The sequence below is a fragment of the Chamaea fasciata genome, unplaced genomic scaffold, assembly GCF_029207755.1.
Source record: "Chamaea fasciata isolate MVZ Bird 193981 ecotype frontalis unplaced genomic scaffold, bChaFas1.0.hap1 SCAF_2, whole genome shotgun sequence".
Classification (NCBI taxonomy): Eukaryota; Metazoa; Chordata; class Aves; order Passeriformes; family Sylviidae; genus Chamaea; species Chamaea fasciata.
In genome coordinates, this window is record NW_027094087.1 from 111,947,660 (window position 1) to 111,959,160 (window position 11,501).

The window sequence follows — 11,501 nt, forward strand, 5'->3', positions numbered from 1 at the left end:
CCGTAACACAAATATCACAATACAAAACCTCACATGTGCGACGAGCATTTGAACACGCAACAAAAACCAATCTCAGTCTACCCGACAAAAACCAACGGGGCTTGGTGGTGTGAGACCACCTTTGGAATTACAGGGCTCACTGACCACATCCCACAGGACAGCTCAACCCCGAGGGAGGCATTTCCTGTCCTGGGAAACACCTGATCCCAGAGAGTTGGGGCAGTGACAGATTGGTGACAAGGTGACAGAAGTGCCGTGCCCAGGTTAGTATCTCTGCATGCCACCACCTTGCTCACGGCCATGCAGAGGTACCAGAGGTGAGAGTGTTACTGCAACAACACCAAAAGCAGCAGTGCAAGGTGCAGACCTTTCCAAAATGGCCCCAGTGCCAACCCCTACCCTGGTTCTGACCTAAATTCCATTTCAGGCCAACGGTAAAAATTCCTGTGACACCTGATCAGAGCTCTGAAAAATCCCCCACTGTGAATCTTGTTACATAAGCTGCCTGTTCCCAGCCACACCAGTGTGGGAGATTGCTCATCATTAGCAGTGTAAATGGAATTTTCCTGCAGAGAAAGCCAGGATGTGTCGCTTAGGTCTTGGCAGACTGACAGAGGTAAACACACTTGTTTTAAAACTCACTCAACATTTAAGCTTGCAAAGATTTGATTGCTGATTTGACACAGAGTGAAACACATTAATTTGCTTTCAAAGAGTTCTTCCACTAAAGAAAAAAAAACAACCCACCATTTTCCAAAAATAAAGCCTGGGGTTATCCACTCTATCAGTTCTGCCTGTCATCAACAAGATATTTCAGCATTTACATCCTCCCACCCAACCACTCATCACTGTGTGCAAGAGAAAAACCCCCAGTATCACCCTAAAGAGCACCATGGGAGGAACTCTGTGTCTGAATTAACACTGTGCCTACCTGGGCCATTATGTAAAACCACAGATTATGCACATTATAGAAATAACCCAATCCAAACATTGCAGTGAAGAGTCCACTGGCCAGCATCCCCCCTGTCAGATAGTACCGGATGGGCAGCCGCTCTCCGATGAGTCCACTAGGAATAGGGGAGGAAATAAAGAGAAAAGCCACAATTAAAACTGAGATCACACCCCAAAAAGCCTGCACAAATGAAGAATATTTTGTGATGTTTAATTCTGGTTGAGGAGAAGCTCTACTGGTAACTGCTGGTTGCCTTTGCAGCGGCAAAAGAGTAATTTTTAGCACTTGATGGGGGGAAAAAAAACCCCAACACAACACTTCAAGTACATTAATTGCTAAATTCTGACATCTGCACAACCATCTTTCAGGGAGATACTCATCTGGAGCACATTCAAAGTCATTTACTTACAGAGTCATTCTCAAAATTATGTGTCTCCAGCCATTTGAAGTGAGACTTGTCTCCCTTGCTAACGATTCAAGTGATGAAGATTCTGCTTTAGTCAATAAAAAGAAGCATCTCCAAACAGCAGCTAAGACTGCACACTTCAAGATGAGTTTGGTATTATTTTTAGGAGGTGTCTGCTCCCATTCTTTGACTAAAGAAAGCCAAGACAATCATTTTAACCCAATCAGTGCAATTTGGAAACTGGAGATTGACTGATTCACATTCTAGATGAAAAAAAGACAAGCTAGACTTCAATCTGGAAAATATTCCTGCACAAGGCAGTCAAGATTGGTGCAGGTAAAAAGCTTTCTAAGTATCAGAGATTGATACCACTGGGGCTTAGAATCACCTGGTTTTTTTCCCCTCAGCAATCAATTTCTCACTCTCCATCAGAAACTCTGCAGTAAGAAAGCACAATATCACAGCAGTCACATAGCCTCATAAATAAACACTGAAGAGAACGGGCCTTTACCTTAAATACATTCCAACTGCATATGCACACAAAAATGAGTAATCCAGGGCTCCCAGTAGCTGTTTGTAGTTGCTCTTATCTAAGAATAATTTTCAAAACAAAGGATCACTTTAAATGTACTAGTTACTTCCCAACCATTTTTACATATAACAAGAAAAACATCAGTGAATGTTTACTGACATTCAATTTTCAATAGGCACATTTAAACTTCAGCAAATATTTCGCCAATGTTTTATTTAACAAAAAAATACCCTTCTGCCTCTACCATACTAGGAAAATACTGGCAGGCCCATCCTATTTAAAACAGCATTTTGGAAGAGAAGAAACATCAGTTATTAGCAAGGTGCCCTTTTCTTATAAGTCCTTAGGCAAAAGAAAATCCAAAATCCAATTTAACAGGCTTGATTAGAGGTGGTTAAGATGAGCTGCAAAAGCATGAGATCCTAACAGTCAAAATGTCAAAAAAAAAAAAAATCCATCATCAGAGAGGCTTTTAAACAAACAGCTTAACATGACTGTTTTTTTAATGGGTAAAGCCTTTTGCATTTCATTTCACAAAGCACAGAGGAGTTCTGCTGAAAAAAACCCCACAGTTCTGCCCTGAAGAGCAAACAACCATAATGACACCAAAATGGGAACTGCAGACAGGATGGAGGGAGCAAAGGGGCTCCACCCTGATGGAATCGCCAACTCTCAAGTGAGCTGAGCTCATACCCAGACAATTTATGTATTTATTTGCACTAAATTGCCACAATTGCTATTGGCTTTGAGCAGGAAGTCACAGACATGAAAGCAAATTCCTTCCTTCAGTGTCACTCCCAGCTTTGCCAGAAAAACACCTGAAAGAACAAGTCTGGAGTGCCTTTCCAAAGGGGCAGCTTGGCAATAATGTCCATGGAAAAAGGAGGACATTTGGGCTGAAAAGCCTCCATTAAAAAAAGTCAATCAATATTTCAATCCCCCCTTGCTCAAGGGACAAGAAACACTACCCAGGTTTAAATGCATCCCACCAGGGGGATTCAATTTTTTCAGCAGACCCTGCAGCAGGAGTTAATACATTGGATTTTGTCCACAGAAACCCCAGAGCTCAGATCTTTAATTATCTTTGAAGAGAGCAGCACTTTTTTTTTTTTTTTAATTGCTAATTAAAGACTAATTAGAATGTATGGCTGCACAGACTGGGGTGGACTGGCACATTGACAAAATGGACTCATCTGTTTCACTGATGTTTCTGGTAGCAATAAAAGTGTCAAGGAATGATTCAAAGTCTCATTTAAAGTCAAATACGATTAAACTAACATTTAATTGTTCAGCAGGCAATTTTTTTTTTTCTATTCAAGTGAAAGGCTGGGTTCATAAACTATCCAGTAAGTTGTCAAGTCTCTCCTGCAATAGTCTCCCCTTTTTCTTCATTAAAATGGAGAGAAAAATATTCCTTCAGGCAGATAAGGACTCTGAAAAGGTCCAATTCAGATAAGCACTAAGTAATTTCACTTAAAAGATTGCTTGAATTAAACAAGCCCAAAATGATAATGATTGATTTTATCCTTCATTCTTTTTTTCCTAAATAGATATGCTAAAGGCAAAACCCATTTTTCACTGAAAACTGACCTACTGAAACCATCTCTTAGCTATAAACAAGTGATATTATTTTACTTGTTAAGTGACTTTAAGTAGCAAAAAATTGTAAGGTAAGTCACAACTTCGCTTTCTGTGGAGAAATCAGTGAGCACATGGAAAACAAAATACCCCTTCCATGCACACGTGAAGAAATATCTAGAAGCAAATAATCTAATTATGAATATTAGCTCATTATTAGGAAAGAAAAATACAAAACAAAACAAAAAAAAAACCAAACCAAAACAAACAAACAAAAAAAACAAAACAAAACAAAAACCCAAACCCCAAGCCTTACCAAATGGCTCCCATCCACACTGAGAGGCATTAAATGGCTTTTTGACAGGCTGGATCTGGGCAGCATATTCTTTGTAGGTGTCAAGCTCAACTTGACTTGCACAATGCTTATGCAGCTCTCCCTGAAACAGAAATGAAAATGGAAAAAGGACGTTTGAAAATGGAAAATTCACCTGCAAACTGGGGACTGATAACTCTCCTACAACAAGAAATTTAACAATTCTAGATTTCTTTGTACCTGCGTCAAACCTACCCAAATCAGTAAAACTGTTTGGCCCTTATTAAGTGCTTGGCATTTCGCTGGGTGAAGACATCATTACATGAGAGAGTAATGACATGGTTAGAAAAATCATTCTACAGTGAACTGGTGTTCCTGACAGCAAAAATCTTTGAAATTCTGCAGTAACATCAGGTACTCTGCCCACTGTTACTCATCAGTTTTATACAATGCAGCACTGGGGGATTTGGTTTGTGTTTGGCAAGTTATGAACACTGAAGATTAAAGCAACAAACCCAGAATCAGAGAATTTGTGTCATCAGCTTCACTGGAACAGGGGTACAGATAACAACGATTATGATGCTCAACAGTACTGGGAACATTCTTGGAAATGCCAGTGGAATGCTCAACTCATCACTTATGAGCAACTTTTCTCAACCATTAGAACGTAAACCTCTCCAATACCTTGAATTAGATTAATTCACATGAATTAAGGGTAGGCACAGCTGTTTCCAGCCCAAACCCCAGACTTACATGCAATATTCTAGGTGTGGTCTCACTAAAGTTTATCAAGCAAACATCACTGTGTGCCAGCTTTATCAGTCTTTCATCTTGAAGGCATTTCAAGTTAAAATTTAACCCTGACTTTCACAACAGGATATACTGAAAAAGACAACGACGTCCGTGTGTGACAGGAGCGGGAGGATGTTTAAACAAGGACACCACCTCTCTTACCTTCACTATACTGATAGGTTTCCTTGAGAGATGGAAGCTGGCATACAGCAGGAAAGTGAGAGAGAAAATGAAAGCTCTGTACCTACGATATAAAAGGAAAAAAAATGGAAAATTATTTTATTTAGATTTTCTTTTAGTGCCAAGTGACACAAAACCATTACATAAGTCATTGATAATATTGGAATAGTGGAAGATGATTTTTTGGTGTTCTCCAGCAGCCTGAAGAACCAGCCCCCCTGTCATGCTGCTTCCCATCTGCTCTGATGTAGCCTTGGGAGGGAGCCTGGTGGCACATGAAACAGGCAGGACATTGTGGAAGTGCCCTGAGCCCACAGACCTGACCTGCCTGGTGTTCAACTCTCCTTTGGGGGCTATTAAACGTCAGCTCAAAATTATTAAACATCAGCTCAAAATTATTAAACATCAGCTGAACACACTGATAGTCAGATTCCACACCTCCCTGTCTCGTTGGGTTTTGTGGTATTGCTAGGATGTAAGTGATGGCTCCCTTAACTGTCAGTTTGGATAATTCCTTCTTTTCTTACTGCTTTTAGGATTTTACTTTACTTTTGCCTTCCTCTAACAACAGGAATCAGTCATTTCCAGAGATGGACAATAAGACTGACACTGGAGCACAAGAATAGAATTGAGAAGCTTTGGGATTGGGAAGGAATTCCCCTTCGTGTCTCACTGGGATCCTTGGGTCTTTCTCCACAGTTCAGCTGAATTAAAAGGGCATCTTTATTTCACTGTCACTGCAAGCATTAAACAAAGACAATAATCTGATCTATTCTATTCCCTAACTGTAGTTTCAGTTGTTTAAGGAGAGCATTTTGTGGATCTGTGCTTTTCAAAGTACCCGAAGTGTGTCTACTGGCTCCTTCTAGCCTTGATCTTAAAATTAACATCTGTAAATATAACTACATATATACATACAAATATCTGATATCACACTGCCTACTACAGTCCCTGATTTTTAATTAACCTTTTTCAATTAATTTTTTGCCTTGTGAACTTTTACATGACCAGGGTCTTGTTTTATAATTCTGGCATATTCAAAGGAAAGAGCCATCCCACGAACAGAGTTATTCACCTTCATGACTGAAAACATCCTCTCAAGGGATAAAACTGAAATTACTTTGCTCCTGCTGCTCAACTAGCAAAAATGTCATAAAATGGCTCAGATGGAAAGTGCTTGGTCTTTCATTTGTTATTTTTTTGTTATTCACAAACAAATGACTCAGTATTCTATCTCAGGAAACACATGAACTGATGCCATAAAACTTCCAGGATTCGTTTTCCTAAAGCAAGGAGGATTTGGTTTTTGTTTAGTTTTGCTGGGGGGCTTTGCTGGTTTTTGGTTTTTTTTTTAATATTGCAGTTGCAAGAACTAAAACTGTAACTGTACAAGTCTGTATCACCCATCAAATTATTGGGGAGAAAATATACTTCTGGCTAAGAAAAGAAAGCTAATCTTGAGCACTCCTCCCACCTAGGATCTTAAAAATGCAATTTAATCTTTCAAATACATACCTTCCACAGAAAAGGACAAAAGGCTTTATTCTCTAGCACACCTGACTAGCAAGGGTTTGTCTGGGTTTCACAGAAAAGCATCTCCCTTTTTAAATGTCAGCAATGTTTATTTATTATACCACTGGCTATATGTTCTTCCTGAATATATTAAGCAATGAAAAAACTAAAAACTCTGAGCAAGGCAACAGATACAATCTCACACTGGCCACAGCAAGGATCACCACCAACACTTCCAGACTTACCACTGATCTCGTGAGAATGAAATGATGAAACGAATCCCAGGAGGAAGCTGAGCCATCTACACCACAGCTGGTCCCAGATCTCAGGTGACACAATTCTGTACGTGTGACAGCGTTATTTCTTCGTCTGGAAGTGGAACAAAGATCCCCCAAAGCCTCTGGATTCCACAAATGTGGAGTATCTGCTGCTGGGCTGATCTCCTTGCACGTTTTTTGTTGGCTTTTTTTTTCTACCTTCAGTCACGACGTGGCAAATTCTTCACTCTGCCTTTGTTTACTGCTGGTCTTCAAATAAGAGAAGCTGGTAAGTAAATAGTCTGGTCGAGTTATTGGGATGTTTTCTAATCATAACATTTGAATCAGCAATTATCCATTTCAGAGGCAAGTAATTAACATCCCTAATCTTCACATGAAAAATGCAGTGGAGAATTCTAAGCCTACATAAATTGCAGCCTTCTCTGATTTTTATAATTCATAATTTATTTTGAGAGCTCGGCACGGTACAAAGCAGTGGAGACACAAAGGGAAGATGCACTCAGAACTTGACCCAAAGCCAGCTGACATCAAAACACTCTGCTTTTGTCCCAGAATGATTACAAACAGGCAACTCCCCAGCTCACAAAGATCTGTTTGAGCACATCAGAAACATTCATGAGCTTGCAATTTGTTCAAAAATGGCTTTAGTGTTTCCAGCCTGGAATGAGAGACTCCTCCAGCTTGAGAGTGGGTGCTGTTAACAATGCTGCCGGCAAGGCTTGACCAGCACTCCCTCTTCCACCCCATTTCCCTGACCCAGTATCAGCACTGCACAAAGCTCCTCATGGTCAGAAAGCCTTGGGAAAGGAAAAAGCAAGTTTTTTTCACCACTGGAGCTCCCTACACCAGCACAAGGGAGAAAGCAGGATCACGTGTGTCCTCAGTACACAGGGAAGAGCGAGCCTGTGGTGGTTCGGTTTAAACTTTTCACTAAGACCCTCCTGTTTGTTCCAACATGGGCTGAAGCCCCTGGACAATAAAAGCCCCCACAATTTATTCCAGGTACTGCAACAGGAACTGGCTGCACTGTTACCTGGCAGCAGCTCAGGCAGCTGCCAAGTCAGGCAAAAGGAGCTGTAGGCACAAGGTGTGACCACAACCCATGTGTGCAAACGCAGCCACCCCAGCAGGATGACAGGGGACACTCCAAGGTCTGCAACGACCCCACAACCCTCCTGGGCAGCACTGTTTAATGTCAGCACAAGCCACTGCCATGCTCCTGATGGGAAGCTGGGAGGATTCAGCATGAGCTCTCCTGGTAAACAACAGGAGGTTAGCCAAAGCAAGAAAGCACAGCTGCCAAACGTACGGTTGGCGCTCACGTGAGAATTTTAGGGGCTGCCACGGGGCAGGCAAAGATGTGAGACTCTCTCCTCTTGTCTTCACTGCCCCATCTCACTACAGAAATCGAAGCTGCTCCTCCTCAGCCAGGTAAGTGACCACAAACAGGATCTGCTGTGTCCAAGCTGGCAACTTGAAAGCTTCACCACATGCATAGACTTTTTCCCCAGGAATAGAGGAACACTACCCCCTCTATACATAACTGAGTATCTCACCAGAAGATAAGGCTCTGCTCCCTTACCCTAACACATTTTTGTCATACCTCTATTTTTTCCACCGTGTCCTGGTTCAGCTTGCCACCTCCCCTACCCTAAAAGTGAATTGACTTGCTAATCTCGTTTGGCATGTTCCACCCCCTCCCTGGCCCTGAATCAGATTGTGCAATTAATCAAAGCCCATAATCATTCCCACCCAACACGAGTTTCCTACCTCTTCTCTGAGGTTGCAAAGGTTAAAGAAAGTGCAACCCTACCCCCCTCCTCCCTTCTCCCAACTCCAGATAAAGATCCCTGCCTTCCTTGTGTCAGACCCTGTAGTCCTACAGGCTGATCCACCAGAAATCCTGCCCTGAAATACAGCTGATCCAACAGAGAATATTAACTCATTCCGCGGCCACAAAACTGCCACGTTGGATGAATCCAAGGCAGCAGGAGCACAAACACAAGGACTAAAAGCTGGGGATTGCCCCTTACAGCCACAGCTGGTTGGTTAGGTCAGATATCCAAATTCCAATTTTAAAACAACTATTTCTCGTCAATAATCTGTCTTTGGTTGAAATGAGCTTCAGATAGCTCCAAGTGAGAGAAAAAAGGTAAGAAGAAAAAGAGGTTGGCAAAAGTAGCTCACAGCAGGAGTGAATTTTTCCTCCAGCAGTAACAGATTGATTTCAGGGTTATCCCAATCCCCATTTCTCCTCTCTCACAGTCCTCTCTCTAAACACCAACATCATTTCACCAACCACACCAAGTGAGGTGACAGAAATACCCAGTGGAAAAAAAAAAAAACAAACTTGAGAAGCCGGCAAAGAACAAACACCTGAGGTCAAACACCTCCTTAAACAGTTCTCTTAAAATACAATAGGACAGGGCAATTATCATTATAGCAAAGCAATTGTTTAGCAGGTTACTATTTAACAGCTCTAGTGCAAGCAGGAAAGGACTTCACACATCTTACAAAAGGTTTCAGTGCTCAGTGGTCACGCCAGGTTGCGCATCTGTGCACCTGCGGCACAGATCATACTCACACCACCTCCCAGCAGTGTATCCTCAGGATAAATCCCATCACAAGGATCCCACCCTTTTCCCAGCAAAGATGGCTGGACTAACAGCAGCACAGACAGAACTGCAGCCTAACTCTATTTAGAGGGATTGATTTCATTTTATGTACTGCAGGCAGAAACACCTGAGTTCTCATTTACTTGTCAACAGCTTATTTCTGTCTCCACATAATGCCTAAGTTCCTCTGACATGCAAACGCATTTTAATAAACATAAAAAATATCCTCCAAATGATGCCTTTAGTTTCAGCTTTCATATTTTCCAGATTCTGTACATTAGTATATAACTCTGAACTTCATATGAAGTGTTGGCAAGCTCTCCTCACAGTTCAGTCAGACAAAACAATCCTTTTCAAGCCCAAGAACGAAGGACACCGTTGCAGCTTCAGGCCCAGAAAGTACAAACAGTGAATTGAGGAGAGCAATCTGAGAGGATGGGACTTCATAACCTGAAGCTGTAATTGGACAATTAACCCCAACCTGTAAAGGAACCAAAACCGGATAAAAGTGTGAAAACGTGTGACCCACCGTTCATCTTGGGTGTAGCCTCTGCCAGGCTCTTGTACTGCCCAAGGTGTATCCTTTGAAGGCGTTTTTAATAAATACCTACTTTATTCCTTTAGCACTGCCTAGCCTCTGTTCTAACTAGCCTCTCAAGCCATCACACCTAAGCAAAGAAATTTGTGGCCAATAAAACTTGTGGTAACAGGTTGTAAAGATCACATTTTACTGCACATAAAAGCAGATTTTAAAAACCAAGCTACACTTCAGAAATCACACTAATGGGCTACAACACACAACCAGGAGTTTACCTACACAATTTTTTATATTTCAATTTTACTGATGAAGCCCAAGGACAGTGCCCCATTCAATCACTCAAACTTGTTTTATGCTCTTTTCATTCCAGCAACTATTTCTGCCAATAGTGAAACCAACCCTGCACTTCCTCCTTGCTGTACCGCAAAGTACAAAGCCACATTCCCGTATTTACTTTCAAACCACATTTACCTTTCAAACTTGGTATTGCTCCTTCGCTGAAGCATTCCTTCCTCCCTATTTCAGGAACGCGGGGAGCGGCTTTTTCCCTCTGCAAAGACGGCAAACCCTGGGATCAGCTGAGCTGGAGAGGCAGAGGGAAGGTCCCGCCCGGCCACAGCGCAGCTCCCCCGGGGCTGAGATTAATTCAGTGTCTGCAGACACCGGGTAACCAAACCCTCCCCGGGGCGTCCTTAAGGGCTCAAAAACGCCTTCGCACACAGGCGGAACAAATGCACATCATGCTTAATACCCGGCAGCTCTGCACCTGAGCCAGAACCTGCCAAATCCATTACTCCGGACACTTAAATAGCCGCGTTCCCTCTATTTAATACAGGGGGGCTTAGCCGCAGAGGAGCGCAGCCCCTGCGAGTGAGCCGGTGCCCTGGGACGGGCAGGACGGACCAGGGCGGCTCCGGCCATCCCAAAGGTCAAGGGCAGCGGGAGCGAGCCGGGGGAAGGGGCAGGCACCGCCTTCCCCCAGGACCCACAGGCAGGGCAGGTGTAGGGCAGGGCCGGGCTCTGTCTCGGATCCCACCGGCAGCCCCGCGCCCCCGGGACACCAACCTGCGCTGCCACCCCCGAAACCGAGCAGCGCCTCCCAAACAACCAGCAGGAAAAAGGGGGGGGCTCCTGGCAGCGCCCGCCCGTGGAAAAATAAACGGGAGAAAAGGAGACAAAAGGTGGCGGAGCGCCGGTAGCCGGCAGGGTGACGGAACGCCCGGCCGCACCCCGGCCCCCCCGGCCGGCCCGGCCCGGCCGCCGCTCCCGAGCGGCCCCGCGGCCGAGCTGAGGAGCCGCCCCCGCTCCGCCCCCGCCGCGGGCTCGGCAGGTGCGCGGCCCCCGCTGGCACTGCCTACCCCGGGCTGCTGCTCCCGCTGCCTCCTCCTTCCTTCTCCTCCTTCCTTCTCCTCTTCCTGCCTGCCAGCCTGCCGAGCCGAGCGGCCGGGCCGGGCGCGGCTGCGGATCGCCGCCCGCCGCCGCTCGGAGCTGCGCGGCGGGACCCGGCAGCCTCGGCCCCTCCCCGCCGCGGAGGAGGAGCCTGCGGAGGGAACCTTTTGCTTTAGGAAGAGCAGTGCCAGCGGGTCGGGGAGGTGGTCCTGGCTCCTTTGTTTAGACCAGGTGAGGCTCCTCTGGGGCGCTGTGTGCAGGTCTGGGCTCCTCAGGACAAGGGAGATGTGGCGCTCCTATAGCGGGTCTAGAGAAGGCTACAAAGATGAAGGGACTTTCCTCAGTGATGAGGAAAGACTCTGGGTGCTGGGGCTGTTCAGCCTCGAAGATGAAGGGCCTGGAGCGTCTCTGTGGTG

General features: G+C 44.5%; 1 protein-coding gene across 4 annotated transcripts in view; it reads right to left on the minus strand.

Annotated features, from left to right (window-relative positions):
- The window catches only part of SLC37A1 (solute carrier family 37 member 1), a 35,857-nt gene extending 24,642 nt beyond the window's left edge, over positions 1-11,215 (minus strand). For 2 of the 4 annotated variants that reach the window (XM_066177105.1, XM_066177102.1), the window contains exons 1-7: positions 11,055-11,215; positions 10,168-10,246; positions 6,511-6,792; positions 4,736-4,817; positions 3,785-3,905; positions 1,870-1,948; positions 932-1,067 (exon numbers count right to left, since the gene is read on the minus strand). In XM_066177105.1, the coding sequence (XP_066033202.1) occupies positions 932-1,067; positions 1,870-1,948; positions 3,785-3,905; positions 4,736-4,817; positions 6,511-6,566 (474 nt within the window). In that variant the 5' untranslated portion in view covers positions 6,567-6,792; positions 10,168-10,246; positions 11,055-11,215. Of the gene's footprint in view, positions 1-931; positions 1,068-1,869; positions 1,949-3,784; positions 3,906-4,735; positions 4,818-6,510; positions 6,793-10,167; positions 10,247-10,761; positions 10,898-11,054 lie in introns of those variants that run through there. The other 2 variants (XM_066177104.1, XM_066177103.1) reach the window with 2 other exon arrangements.
- Between the last annotated feature and the right edge of the window lie 286 nt (positions 11,216-11,501).